Raw genomic sequence first — 15,757 nt, forward strand, 5'->3', positions numbered from 1 at the left:
CCAGTCAACTGCTTCAAAGGTCATGACTGAACATGCATCGGTCACATCAGCTGGAAGTATCTTCAGCACATGTATAAATATATGGAAGTGTGGGTATAAACTTAAAACCAGAGGACCTCCCAAGTATCCAGCCAAGACTTCAGAGAGTCCCAGTTGCTTCACAAAGCTGAGGAGCAGATCCAGAAGCTCACTTCAAACTGCCTCATTGAAAAATTTGTACTGCTGTACTATAAATCAAGGGACGCGGTGCCTCAGTGGCTAAGACGCTGAGCTTGTCGATCAAAAGGTCGGCAGTTCAGCGGTTCGAATCCCTAGTGCCGCCTAACGGGGTGAGCTCCCATGACTTCTCCCAGCTTCTGCCAACCTAGCTGTTCGAAAGCAGGTAAAAAATGCAAGTAGAAAAATAGGGACCACCTTTGGTGTGGGAAGGTAACAGCGTTCCGTGCGCCTTTGGTGTTTAGTCATGCTGGCCACATGACCACAGAGACGCCTTCGGACAGCGCTGGCTCTTCGGCTTTGAAACGGAGATGAGCACCGCCCCCTAGAGTCAGGAATGACTAGCACATATGTGTGAGGGGAACCTTCACCTTTACCTTTACTATAAATCAGCTTTTGTAGTTCATGCCATATCTGAAGTGAGCCGTATCTCTTCTCTCCTCAGAGGCCTTCAAAATTCACAAAGATTCAGGGCTTGTCACTACTCGCAGACGCCTACAGTCCTATGAGAGGTTCAACCTAACGGTGGTAGCTACTGACAAAGGAAGGCCACCACTCTGGGGGACCACAATGCTACAACTGGATGTTATTGACATCAATGACAATCGGCCAGTGTTTGTCCGCCCTCCCAATGGCACCATTCTGCACATTAAAGAGGTAAATCCTTGTGTAGATTTTCTCATACTTTTAATATGACGCAGCAATCCAGAGCTATGCTACTATAGTTATTTCCAGAGAAGAACAAAAGCAATTTTCTTTGCCTTTCTCACCTTAACTAATCAAAGAACCTAACAAGGCTCTTAGCTGTGTGGAGAACCAGAAACAATACATGAGACTGAAAGAGGTTTAGAAACCTAAAGAGGAAAAGTCCTTCAGCATGAGACAATGTTAAAACCCCTGACCATGCTGAATTCTGTTCTTTATGGTAGAACCTGAGATAATAAATGAATCCATCAGATGGCACCATACATACATATATACATACATAAATGCATCTATATTTATGATGCTGTTCCCTGCTGGAATAAGCAGTATTATGCAAAGCATAAAAGAGTAAAAACTAGTAACAAAAAGAAAGACGAGAGAAAATGTAATTAAATTTTCATGGACACTATTCAACATATCTCTTCATAAAGTCTCCATCCTTGCAAACACCCTGTTTCCACCATACTCTGATGGTTCTCTAAATTTCTGTCTTCTAGAAGTAAGCTTGGAACCTGTCCAAGGTCACTTTCTTGTCGTTCCTTTCACTCAGTGGAGTTGCTCTTTCATTGTGTGTTTGTTTTGCGTTGATCTTCATTCTCTCTTTTGATTAAACCATCACAAAGTACTTCTATTATGCTGGTCACTCACGTTTGTATAAAATACACATTCCTTCAGCTCCCATTCATTCTTGACCTTCCTTTTATCAACCATATTGCTTAAATACCCTCTTCCTTCTTCATTAAACTACCAATTTCTCTTGACATGGCCAAGTCTTACTTCTGTATATTAAAGTGGGCAGAAGTGTGGTGTTAAACATGATAGTGTTTGCTTCTTTTGACACTCCACAGAAGAGACCCACATATTATCTTTCTGGCAATACATGCACATCTTGCAATGCCTCCATTCATTTTCCTTCTTATGAACCAAGTACCCATTAGCTTGCAGCTAATTCACTATTTTGGCAGTCAAATGCAACTACCTTGATCTTTAATATATTTTTTTCTCAATCTGTTTAACATTTGTTGGAAATCAACTGCAGTATGTCTTCATATGAAAGTGCACACTCTTTTATATCCCCACCTCTAGCATCACCAGAAACATTCTTTTTACATTTATTCCAAAATATATTCACGGGAATAACACATATCCTTCCCTTACACCCTGCTGAGTGTTGAATCATTCACTAAACATTTCACTTATAAATGCTTTACTTCCACCAGATATTATTCTTATTTGCACTAAGCAATCAACCTTCAATTTCTTTTTTTTAAAGTTTTTTTATTAGTAGTTCAAGTTAAAAAACAATGGACATGGTTTAACTTCTCTGGTTTTAACCATTACTGTCAAATTTAAGCTAATATATACTTCTTTATCTTTGTACAAATTTACATTACTTCTTGCATGTCAAGTATATCAATTAATTCCTCCTAAACAGCTACAATCTAATCATATCTTACATACAAATTTAACATACATTGACATACCCATTTCTAGACATTCACTACACCTTCATCTTAGCATTCCTCCTCCTGTCCAACCATTCATAAAATTTAGTTCAGATTTCGTAGTACGCTGATTCAGTTTTATCCTTGAGCTCCAAGGTAAGTCTGTCCATTTCTGCACAATTGAGGATTTTGATTAGTACTTCTTCTTCCGAAGGGATTTCTTTACTCTTCCATTTTTGGGCAAAGGCTATTCTTGCTGCTGTTAATATGTGTAATATTAGCTAGAGTGTGTTCTTGTTATATTTGCCCTCTATAATACCTAATAGGAAGAATTCCGGTTTAACCTCTATTTTTAATGTTAGAATCTCTTCTAGCCAACACCTTATTTGATGCCAAAATTTTTTGGCCTTTGAGCATTCCCACCACATGTGGTAGAAGGTCCCTGGGATCACCTCACATTTCCAACACATTGGAGAGTATTTTTTACTTATTCTTGCTAGTCTTGTGGGTGGGAAACCTTCAATTTCACATTCATGTAAAACATTGCATAATTGACCCTATTCGCCTTATGATACGATTTCTTTAAATCAAGAAAATCTTTCTCATACTCAAAATAATTCTCAATGCTCTACAGAAGAACAAAAGTGTATTACCGTTGAGTGGCATAAAGTCATTCTGTACATCCCAACTGCTGTTCACTGTCAGCTCTTGAATTCTTTCAGTTAGAATTCTGCTAAACAGCTTTCCAGACACACCTCACAAGCTCATATTCTTGCATGAATGTTGATTCATGGCAACTGGACTTGTTTTTCTTGTTAGTGTGAGATGTTATGCTACTTGTCCAAGTAGCTTCATCAGTTAGAGCAAGTTAGTTAAATGACTCAAACTAACAAAAAAAAAAAAGGAAAGTCCAGTTGTCATGAATCAACCTTCAAACAACTTTACCTGGATGACTGAAATCTTCATTGTCACCTTTTAGTTTTTCTATTCTATTCTCTTTCCTGCGATATAAGGGAACAGCTAGTTGTCTGTCAGCCATATCAAACTCCATGCACACCTCAGACAAATTATACAGTCACTCCCCACATAAACTGTATCCACATTTTAATAGTTTTCCAGTTACATCATGTTCATCTGCATTTTTATCATTTTTCTTAATTTTTATTATTCATCTGGCTGGCTAACTCTCATATTATATCATAATTGATTCTCAACACCTTCCAAGTTAGGAGCAATTGATTGAAACATATGTAATACAGTTCAGTTTAAAAAATTAAATCAACATCATAAAATCGTAGCCCAATAATTCAACCGCTACTACTACACAAAGGCGGAAATAACAAAACATGGAGAAGTAGAAGATCGGAATACTCTCTGAAATAATTTGGTTTTTACCTTCCAGGTAGAAATCTTCAGGAACGGAACTAGTCTGATATATCTTGGGAAACCATTCCAAAATATTGGCATCCTTCTGGCAACTAACCTTTTCTCTACATTGATAATTTGCAATACCTTTCTCTTATCCTCATTTTTGCAGAATGTTCCTATTTGCACTTTTTCCCTCATCCACAACCTAATTTTTTTTCATACTTATTATTAGGGCAGCTTCACATATTTCTATGACGTTTTGTAATGTAATTATTTTCACTCTGTCCCAACCAGATTCCATGTTCTCTTTCCTTGTGTCTATTTCATTTCCAAAACAGTCTGTTTTCTAACATAGAAGCACTCATGTTTTTCTTTTTCCAACCTCTCTTCTTTCATTCTAACTTCTTTCTTATTATACCTTAAATTCCATCCTTGACATCACCAGCCTGTAGTCTGGATTGCATTCAGAATCTCTCATCAGCCTTGCATCCTTCACTAATTCTCTCAGTCTTCCAACATAATCCAATTAGTCACACTTCTTCGTTTATTCTTTTTTCCATGTGTATACATGAATTGCCTTATGCTTAATAACAAGCAGGCCTTTTTCTACCCACCAGTTACAATTCCCATTCCTCCTCAAGAATGGTATTTCTAAATACTTGAGTGATTTTTCAGGACTCTCTCCTCTTGTTCCCACCCATACGTACATGTGACCTATTGGTACAATTTCCCACCCCCTCACATTTATTCAATACGTTCCCCAAATTTTCCCAAAACTGTTGCTTTGTACTTCCAGTATCACCATTTAGTAGAGTGTGTCATGCCACAATCTCTAAACCTGTGGATTCCTACTTTTGTAGGCACCCACCCCAACCAAGAGTGTACCAATTCTATATTTTAGTCCTTACATTCACAATTAAATCCATATCTTCACTTTCCTGCATATGTTCCTCAACTCCACAAGATTAGATCTCCATATTCGGATCAGTTCATCCTTCCTGTCCAGTCTCTTAGTTTTACAATAAGTACCAGTCAGTTCTGGCACATTTGGGCTGGTGCACCACAAGGACAACCAACACCCAATTGCCTATTTGTAGCCCATGCATGTTCTCATCATCTAGAAGGCTCTGCGTTCAAAAACAGGGTACCTGCTCTACCAAGAGAAATGCAATATGTAGTGTTCAATTGTAGCTAATATTGCACCTCAACATGTGCTAGAACTGGTTAACACATTACTTTCAGTTATTAATCTCTTCACTTGTAGGAACATATATATTTATGCAGCACTATGATTAGTGAGTTTTGAACTGATGGAGTCTCCATTGTGGCAAGTTCTCAGAATCATCAGAAGGCCAAATATGTGAGTCTGCATTCCAATTAACCTGAAACCCAGCTTATAAATACATTATAAATACTGTCTTACTTGGTGGGATGCAGGCAACAATGTTGCTTTGGCTTTGCTACCTTGGCTTTCAAGGTAGTCTAGTGATTCTGAAATTTATAGCTTAGAACTGGTCTTTGGTTGCATTGGTTGGCCTACTGGCCAAAACTGACTGGTATCATGTTTTGTTTTGTTTTTACCATGAGCAGAGCATCCATGGGTACAATTAAGGCTAGTAATGTATTCTTCTATTTCTGTGTCTTATTCAGAAGGTTTATGGGAAAACCTTGATTGAGTAAAGCCATGAGCCATGTGATGATGACGAAATCTGTAACTTAGAATTCTCAGATCTGCATGCAATGATTGTTCATAGGAGATGTGATTTTTCCCATGTTCCCCTGAAGTGGCCTATATTTTAAACAGCTCTTTCTGTATGCATGATCCTTGTATCTATAAACAGGAAGTCCCCTTACGATCCAATGTGTATGAGGTATACGCTACAGACAAGGATGAGGACCTCAATGGAGCTGTGCAGTACACCCTTCTCAAAACTGGTGCTGGAAATAAGGATTGGGAATATTTTACCATTGACCCAAACAGTGGGCTCATTCAGACAGCAATGAGACTGGACCGGGAGAAGCAAGCCACGTACAGTGTAAGTCACAAAGCAGGAATATTGCGACTTGCATAAAATTATGCTACATGATGATTTGTCCTTACCAGCCAGGCGTAGAATGCTTGGTCCTACAGTAGTGGCCAAAATTGTGGAAACCTTTTGGGAAAAGTGTATTTTCTAAAACTAGCTAATAACATCACTTTTTGGGGGAGAGTACCATAAAATTATATATCAATGGAAAGATAATTTAATCAAATGTAATGCAATAACTTTTATGAAGGATTTGCTATTAGAATAGCAGTTACAGTATAAAGAAGAAAAGTGGAACACGTAGAAGAAACGAGATATACAAAAATTATCACCATAGAAAAAATGAGATATGCAAAAATTATCACCATGTCAGTTCATACTTAGTTGGGTAATCTTTAGCATGAATGACGGCCTTACAATGTCTTCCCATGGAGTGAACCAAGTTTTTTAGTTCTGCAGCTGTTACAATGTGAAACCAAGATTGAATGATTGCTTCTATTAACTGGGTTTTATTGCTGGGTCGCTTCTGGCTAACAAGTTTTTTTAGTCGGCTCCATAGATTTTCAATTGGGTTAAGGTCTGGACTATTCCCAGGCCATTCCAGCAGTGGAATATGATTATCTTGAAACTCCCCCAAAAGTGGTGTTATTAGCCATCAAACCTCAAAAATACACTTCCCAAAAAGTTTCCACAATTTTGGCCCCTACTGTACGTTGCTCAGAAGTTTCTCAGAACTGACAGATTAGAAAAGCAGGCTTGAAATGCCAGAACTAAATTTGAGAAGTGGTAGCGTAGTCCTGAAATAGTGTATGGTTAGATGAGCCTACCGCATTCATGAACTAGCAAGTCAGATACAACAAATGTCCCACAGATAGGACATTTCAGAGGACCAAGAAATCAATGGGTGTTCCCCTTCTTTTCAAGCACTGCAGAAGAGTTGAACATGTGGGTTGAAAGAATGAAGTCAGCACCTTCCTACTCAGTTCTTTTCTGACCTAGTGTCAACTCTGAAGCTGACCTGAGCGAAGCCATCTTGGAGCTTCAGTGTTGCCACACTGGAGCAAGGGATAGGGAACAGGGGAGTATAGATAGCTGCAGTTGTATAGTCAAAATGAAATACTTTCCCCTGGGAATCAAGGACGTTCTCACACCTAGCTGGAGGAAGGAGGGGTGATGTCACCCGACCTGCGGAGGCTGCCATGATTGGTCCATGTGACTGATTGTTTGGGTTTGAGGGGAAAACTTTTACTTTTAATTAGGTGAAAACTAAGGGGCCTCTCAGAGTTGGTTTTCACCAGATCTGTGTCAATTTTATATTTCCAATAAAGCTTTTCTTTGAGGAATTCACCTGCCTCAGAGTTTTTGCTTTCAATGGATCTATTACTTGGAACCCTGACACCTAGGAGAGAATTGCAACAGAACAGTTTTATTTTTTCTGCTCTGTTACTACTTTTCACCACTCAATTCCTTTCTTACAAAGCTAAGCAATCATTTTTCTTAGGCAATGGAGATATTCTTTTTTTTTTTTTTTTTGGTAATTTTTTTAAATTTTATTTTAATACAAACAATCCATCTTCCATTAAACAGTATATCATCTGGGTACAAATATTTTGTGCAATAACAGTTAACGTTTACAGTCATATTCATTATTTAATCTATTCTTATCTTAATACCAATACATTAAATATGTAATACTATGACAATCCTCTTCTTAATTTATTTAACTATATTAACTCTATTCATGCATTTTCTATATTTCACTCATCTATTTTTATTTCTAATTTTTATATTTATTCTCTAACCATCGATAAAATAGCTCCCATGTAGTATAATATTCGGTTTGTTCTTTCTCTTTAATTGCCAGTGTTAACCTATTCATTTCTGCACATTCTAGTATTTTCCTAATCACATTCTCCTCTGTAGGGAGCTCTTCACTTTTCCAATTTTGTGCAAATGCAATTATAGAATAGAATAGAATAGAATAGAATAGAATAGAATAGAATAGAATAGAATAGAATTTTTTTATTGGCCAAGTGTGATTGGACAGACAAGGAATTTGTCTTGGTGCATATGCTCTCAGTGTTCATAGAAGAAAAGATACGTTCATCAAGAATCAGTTGCAGTTCTAGCTGCAGTTATTACATGAATAATCAAATATACATTTTCTTTGCTATAAGTTTCTGGTAAAACCCCAACAGGAATATTTCAGGTTTCAAGTCAATATGTTGTTGTATCACCTTTTCCAACCACATATGTATTTTTGTCCAATATTATGGACAAAAAGTTTTTCTATGCTTGTCCACCACATGTGATAATATAAGCCAGGTGTCTGATGGCATTTCCAACATTTAGCTGATTTATCTTTAAACCTCTTTGCCAATCTTGCAATGGATATATTCTTTAAGATGCTTTTGCACTATACGGAAGACTAAACACAAGTTAAATAAAAGGGGAAGTTCATTATTAATAGATTAGCTAAATAAATAAAAAGATCTGTTTATTTTTCTCTTTTCTAGCAAGAAAATGCTCTAATTTTGTGTTTATGGTATAGCCAGGAACTCAATTGCCTCTATTTGTTGCTTCTGCCCTTGCCACTGACAAGCCCATTACATGACTAGCCTTTCATGTGTTTTTCCCATAGTTAATCATTGTGGCGTGTGATCAAGGTCAACCACCCTATGAGACGATGCAACCCCTCCAGGTAGCGCTGGATGATATTGACGACAATGAACCTGTCTTCCTGAAGCCACCTGTAAGCAGGTCTATCTCTTCCCTTCTAGACTTCACTGGACCTGGGGCAGATTAGGATCCAAACTAGAACAAATTCCTTTAAGAAAGATTTTAAAGAGAGTAGCTGTCCTTGTTTTCATCCAACATGCACATTGGATTAACATTTACTCAAAGTCCCTTACAGTTAGAAACAGATTCCTTTGGGGAAAATATTTTTATTCACTAAATTAGTTGTGGAGGAAGTTTGTTTTCACTTTATGCCTATTTCCAAGTTCTTAAACTAAACAGATTTTTTTTAAAAAAAAATCTATTTTTGAGCACAATAATAGGAAAATAATATGTGTAAAGATGATAGTATAAAATGAAGCCTTATTACTGTTTTGGCTATTCTGTCACTAAATTTTACTCTATACTGCGCATCAAGAGTTGACTTGAACCACAAGATAAGCAGCAAATAAATTTGATAAGCAAATAAATAAATATTTTCACCTGGAATGCAGGTAGAACTTAAAACCAGATTGAATAACTATGTACAAATGATGTTTTTGTAAAAGCCAAAAGAAATTAAACTTTTGTAAACTTGCTTTCCCAACTCACTTACAAAGATTGCTAGCAGCCATTGATGTTAGGAGTTAACTTTGCTTTGTTTGTTCCACTGAATGTATTTTTATTGGTCAATAGCCGAAATAAAAGTTTTTGTCTGCTCTCAGACAAAAATAACTAAAAAAAAAATAAGAGAAGAGACACAGCATTTAGGTTTAGGATTGCAAGGTTAAACTAGACAGATTTGGGTTCTAGATGACCTTGGTTGTTTGTGCAGCCCGGTTTCTGGCATACTGTGGCCCAGTGACAGTCTAGAGACCGGGGGTTGGGGACTCCTGATATATTAGCACCTTGAGCTCCTGAACATAAAAGCAGGATATAAACCTAAGAACAATTAATAATAATAGCAGGACCCCAAGAGAATGAAGATAAAACTTAAGCTTCCTCGTCCAACAATCTTATATATTATATCATACATGGTATACCTATGGGGCAGTGTGGTGGCTCAGCAGTTAAGACACTGGGCTTGTTGCTGGAAAGCCAGTAGCCCGGGTTCGAGACCCGAGCACCACGTGATGGGGTGAGCTCCCGTTCTTGCCCAAGCTCCTGCCAACATAGCAATTCGAAAGCATGCAAATGTGAGTAGATAAATAGGTACCACTTTGGTGGGAAGGTAACATTGCTTCAAGATGTGTTATGCTGGCTACATGATCACGTAAATGTCATCAGACTGCACTGGCTCAATGGCCTTGAAACGGAGATGAGCCCTGACCTCTATCGTCAGCAACGACTAGAGAAGTAAACTCCTTTTTTAGAACCAATATACCTATACTTGCTCATGAAGTAACTTCATTGAAATTTATATTGCTTATGACTAGGGAGGGCTTTTTTAAGTCTCATGACCATAATTCACATAATGTGTAGTAATGCATCTGTTTTGCTGTCTCACGTGATTTTTTAAAAAGTTGTTGCTTTGTATTCCCCTCTCTCTGTTGTTTGTTTGTTTGTTTGTTTTGCTCCTGCAGAAAGGGAGCCCCCTTTACCAGGTTCTTTCTGTACCTGAACACTCACGGCCGGGCACTGTGGTGGGGAATGTCACAGGCGCCGTGGATGCTGACGAGGGCGCCAATGCTATTGTGTATTACTACATTGCAGGTAGATTTCAGTTCTTCTCATCCTCCTCCTTTGGATAGTTTAACACTACACTCCACATCATCCTCATCACCTCTGTAATATCCATTTTGCCTTTAATGCACTTTGTAAAAATTATTGCTTAGGTCAGGGGTCAGCAATCTGCGGCTCTGGAGCCGCATGTGGCTCTTTTATCCCTCTGCTGGGGCTCCCTGTCACTGGTCTGCTCCACAATTGATAGGGCTTTTGGTTAGAGGAAAAAGGATGCCGCACTAAGAGAAGACTGTATGGTGGGGAAACTGGACTTCCGGTTGGCTCCAGAATTGAATGGAAAGCTTCCGGTTAGGACCTTTGTGGCTCTTTGAGTGTTTAAGGTTGCCGACCCCTGGCTTAGGTTAAAGAAGAGGTTGAAGTGTTGAGATCCGTCAGTCATTAACTGAGCAGTGTATAATCTTGATCGCTTCTTAGAGGCAGAATTCACAAATGACTCGGTGTTTCATTTCCAAAAGTGAATCTAATCATTTCTCCTCAACAATTTCATTTTTAAATTTTTAAATTCTTTTAATTAGTCTGTGATTTTTTAACTTTTGGGCCAAAATTTATATATATTTTTAAATGTTTTAATATTTGTATTCTATGTTTTTTATCTTGGCTATACACCGCCCTGAGTCCTCAGGGAGAAGGGCGGTATATAAATTGGAAATTAAATTAAATTAAATTAAATTAAATTTCATTGGGCCAACCCATAACAATGGGTAGCAGGGATAAGTAAAAAAAAGACACACTTGAATTCCTTCCTTCCTTCCTTCCTTCCTTCCTTCCTTCCTTCCTTCCTTCCTTCCTTCTTTCCTTCCTTCCTCTTCCTCTTCCTCTTCTCAAATTAAAACACCCCAACCCCATAATAACTCTGGGCAGAAATATTAAAAACAATGGAAAACTTTGCATGGAAAAAAAATGACAGACCAGGGAATAGCAATAGAAACATAACCCTAACACTTAACCTGCCACACTCCTTGATCCATGTCTTGGGAGAAGAACTTGGTTAAATATAGTTCTTACTTAGATTTTTATTACAGTATAATTACCATCCCATACAGTGGTGTGATTCAAAAATTTTTTACTACCAGTTCTGTGGGCGTGGCTTGGTGGGCGTGGCATGGTTTGGTGGGCGTGGCAGGGGAAGGATACTGTAAAATCTCCATTCCCTCCCCACTCCAGGGGAAGGTTACTGCAAAATCCCCATTTCCTCCCAATCAGCTGGGACTCGGGAGGCAGAGAATAGATGGGGGCAGGGCCAGTCAGAGGTAGTATTTACCAATTCTCCAAACTACTCAAAATTTTCCACTACTGGTTCTCCAGAACTGGTCAGAACCTGCTGAATACCACCTCTGACCCCATAGTAAAACCCCATTTTAGAAAGCAACCAGTGTAAAGGCAACCTGACTAGTATTCTCTTTCTTCAGCTGGTAACAGGGAGAACAATTTCCAACTGAGTCGGGAAGGGAAATTGCAGGTTCTTCGGGACTTGGACCGGGAGAAACAAGGTTTCTACTCCATCATTGTCAAAGCTTCCAGCAATCGAAACTGGAACCCTCCTCAAGGTCGCCGAGCAGCCAGACTCCAGGCTATGGATCTCAGCACCGATAATACCTTGCAGGATGTCCGGATCTTTCTGTCTGACATTAATGATCAGCCTCCCCGGTTCACCAAATCAGAATACACAGCAGGTATGGAGACGTTCACTTCAACATGGCCAGAAAATGGTCTCAAAACTGACTCATTTTCTGAATTACCTTGTGTAAGAGTGTTAAGGATATTGGTGTTGTGTTACCAACCAGCAGAGTAAATGCACAAGAAAACGTTGCTGAGAGCAATGAATAAGAGATATGCAAACTGGTTTATCAAAAGCTTACTTTATAGTAGAAAAACAGTTTCATAGTCTTTAAACAAATTCCAAGTCTTTGCCAGTAAATCAGTCCAGTAGTTACAGAATCTTCTTACTCAACAAACAGTAGTTGGTTAGAATAACAAACTCACTCTGGTTCACAAACCACGATGGTTACAGATCCATCCAACGATGATTAGCAGATAACAACTCCTCTCAATGGTAGCTTATCATATCAGCTTCATCATCTCATCATCTTCATACACAACGGCAGCATAGCATAGCAGCTTCATCATCAACAGCAGACTGAATACGTTACAGTACCTTGCTTAAATATTCTCACAACCAGTAATTATGTAATTACAGCATGACTCAGCATTAAAGTCACATAATACATTTTCAGATTAAAGTTACAGTACACTTATATTGCCTGTACAACATAGTTAGGCTCAAACCATATCCTAACAAAGAGAACATAAGGATTCCACCTCTTGAAATTTACTGGGAGGCTGGCATCTTGCAAAATGAAATGCCAGCTTCAAGCACGATTTTATTTTAAAAAATGCTTTTGGTTTACGCCAATGGCCCAGAGGTGAACGCCCTCTTTCCAAAAGTGATTTTGTTGGTCTTTGTCGTTTCATTTCTTTCTCCTGCTAGGGGTTGCGACCGATGCAAAAGTGGGTTCGGAGCTGATCAAACTTGTTGCGCTGGATGCTGACATTGGAAACAATAGCTTAGTCTTGTACAGCATTCTGGGAATTCGCTACATCAAGCAACATTCAAATGATTCTGACGAGGTGGCCAACATTTTCAGCATTGGTAAGGTTGGCAATGAGTTGCTCAGATATGACCTGAATAGTTTAGGTTACATTCCCGTATGTTGCATGCATAAATGTAACTTGCCTAGACATAGGATGCTCATAGAAGCATGACCATTCAGTCAAATACAGGTAGTCCTCAACTTATGACCACAGGTGAACCCAAAATTTCTGTTGCTAAGTGAGACAGTTATTAAGTGAGTTCTGCCCCATTTTATGACCTTTCTATCCACAGCTGTTAAGTGAACCCTTGCAGCTGTTAAGTTAGTAACACTGCTGCTAAAGTGAGTCTGGCTTTCCCATTGACTTTGCTTGACAGAAGGCGATCACATGACCCCATGGGATATTGCAAGCGTCATAAATATCAAGCAGTTGCCAAGCATCTGAATTTTTATCGTGTAACCATGAAGCTGCTGCAATGGTCGTAAGTTTGAAAAATGGTCATAAATCACTTTTTTGAGTGCTGTTGTGACTTTGGGCAGTTGGCTTAAACAATCTGTTGTAAGTCGAGGACTACCTGTATCTATTTTGAAGCTTCCTGAGACCTCAGAGGGCCGATTCACACTGATACTTCAGATGAAGAGTTAACACAGTTGTTCTATAGAGAACATCTCGCATGGCTGTTGGATGTGAACTGGGGAAGTTTCAATATGAAACTTCAATATGAGATAAAGAAACTCAACTGCTAACTTTGGACAAATCATTATTTCTCAGTTTAATTAAACTTATTCAGTTGTGATATTACCAGGGGTGAAATGCTCCCGGTTCGGACCGGATCGCCCAATCCAGTAGCGATGCAAGCGGGTGGTTCGGAGAACCGGTAGCAAAAATCCCTGCCCCCCCAATGCCCAGCTGAGCCGCGCAATCATCAGAGGCTTTTTTTTTTATTTTTAAAAGCATTTTTTCTACAACCTCTTCCGCCAAAAAAATGCTTTTAAAAGTAAAAAAAAAAAAGCCTCTGATGATCGCGCGGCTCAGCTGGGATCATCAGAGACTTTTAAAAGCATTTTTTCTACAAACTCTTCAGCCGAACAGGTTATAGAAAAAATGTTTTTGAAAGGAAAAAAAGCCTCTGCCGATCAGACAAGTCAGCTGGGATGGTCAGAGGCTTTAAAAAAAAAAAACTTCTGCCGATCAGGCAAGTCAGCTGGGATGGTCAGAGGCTTTTAAAAAAAAAGAAAGCCTCTGCCGATCAGGTAAGTCAGCTGGGATGGTCAGAGGCTTTTAAAAGCATTTTTTTACAACCTCTTCAGCCGAACAAGTTGTAGAAAAAATGATTTTAAAAGTTAAAAAAAAAAAGTTGGCCACGCCCACTCACTCATATTAGCCCCACCACCACCACCAAGCCACGCCCACAGAACTGGTAGTAACAAATTTTACATTTCACCACTGGATATTACGATAAAACTGGAAGGAAGCCTAGAACTCCTAAAGGAAAAACTGGATATCAACCTAACAAATAAATACAATGTGGTTTGGTGCACCTTTGTTGAAGTCACATTGAATTGTTAAGTTTCTTTCAAAACATAAAATAATACAACCTCTAAGAAAACAGATGAAATCAATATTTTCACCGCATTCATGCCCAAGAGTTAATCTGGTTAATGAATTTACCTATTTACTAGGCTCACACAATACTTAAATAATAACCAAATAAGCCAAATTTGTACAAGATAATAAAACATTAATCAGACCAAGGCTGACACTCTGACAAGTTTTCAGAGTTGCACAAGTCCATCTATTATAATTTTACCGGACCTGACTAAATGTGTAATGCAAACATAGTTCCCAATACTTGTCTTTCTGTTTCACGTTTGTTTAAATAGATCTGGGTTGGACAAAGATAAGGAACGTACGTTCAGTTAATTTTGGAATGCAGCAGCTAGTTTCTTATTGTTTTATTTATGACTATCAGCACTCTTTGGATGTCATTATTTTAAAATGCAATTGCAAGGTTGTATGCTTTATCTTTCACCCTTCTTTGAAAAGATTTCCTGCCAGTGGTGGGTTTCAAAATTTTTTACTACCGGGTGGGTGTGGCTTGGTGGGCATGGCTTGGTAGGCATGGCAGGGGACCTGGTTACCTACGGGACCGCCTACTACCACCAATAGCCTCCCACCGGCCGGTACGCTCTCATAGAGAGGGGCTCCTCCGGGTGCCGTCAGCCAAACAATGCTGACTGGTGGCCCCTAGGGGGAGACCCTTCTCTGTGGGGGTACCTACTATCTGGAATGAGCTCCCCCTGGAGATACGGAGGATCCCGGATCTGCGCACCTTCCGCCGCGCTTTGAATACCTTTTCATTCCACCAGGCGGGCCTGGCCTAATCTCTTCCCTCTTTTCTTTTTAATATGCAAATTTTAATCTGTTTTTTAAATGATTGGGGTGTTTTAATTTTTCTGGGCCAAATTGTTTAATTCGATTTTATCCTGTTTTTAAATTTTGTATTTATGTATTTTACTGTTTGGCTGTTCACTGCCCTGAGTCCTTCGGGAGTAGGGCGGTATACAAATCAAATAAAGATAAAGATAAAGATAAAGATAAGATAAAGATAAAGATAAAGATAAAGATAAAGATAAAGATAAAGATAAAGATAAAGATAAAGAAGGGAAAGAATACTATAAAATCTCCATTCCTGCCCCACTCCAGGGAAAGGTTACTGCAAAATCCCCATTTCCTCCTGATCAGCTGGGACTCGGGAGGCAGAGAATAGATGGGGGCGGGGCCAGTCAGAGGTGGTATTTGCCGGTTCTCCGAACTACTCAGAATTTTTGCTACCGGTTCTCCAGAACTGGTCAGAACCTGCTGAAACCCACCTCTGTTTCCTGCTCTTAGAAAAGAAATTCTGATTCCAAATACGTTAGCAAATTCTAAACTTGGAGTCTATTG

General features: G+C 38.9%; 1 protein-coding gene across 1 annotated transcript in view; it reads left to right on the forward strand.

The window, feature by feature from the left end:
- The window catches only part of CDH23 (cadherin related 23), a 635,835-nt gene that overhangs the window by 605,412 nt on the left and 14,666 nt on the right, over window positions 1-15,757 (forward strand). Inside the window, exons 54-59 of the mRNA XM_087872188.1 lie at window positions 662-873; window positions 5,576-5,770; window positions 8,403-8,513; window positions 10,060-10,189; window positions 11,629-11,892; window positions 12,708-12,869. Of these exons, the coding sequence (XP_087728314.1) occupies window positions 662-873; window positions 5,576-5,770; window positions 8,403-8,513; window positions 10,060-10,189; window positions 11,629-11,892; window positions 12,708-12,869 (1,074 nt within the window). The remainder of the gene's footprint in view (window positions 1-661; window positions 874-5,575; window positions 5,771-8,402; window positions 8,514-10,059; window positions 10,190-11,628; window positions 11,893-12,707; window positions 12,870-15,757) is intronic.

This window comes from Pantherophis guttatus, chromosome 6 (genome assembly GCF_059756535.1).
Source record: "Pantherophis guttatus breed Tessera chromosome 6, ASM5975653v1, whole genome shotgun sequence".
Taxonomy (NCBI): Eukaryota; Metazoa; Chordata; class Lepidosauria; order Squamata; family Colubridae; genus Pantherophis; species Pantherophis guttatus.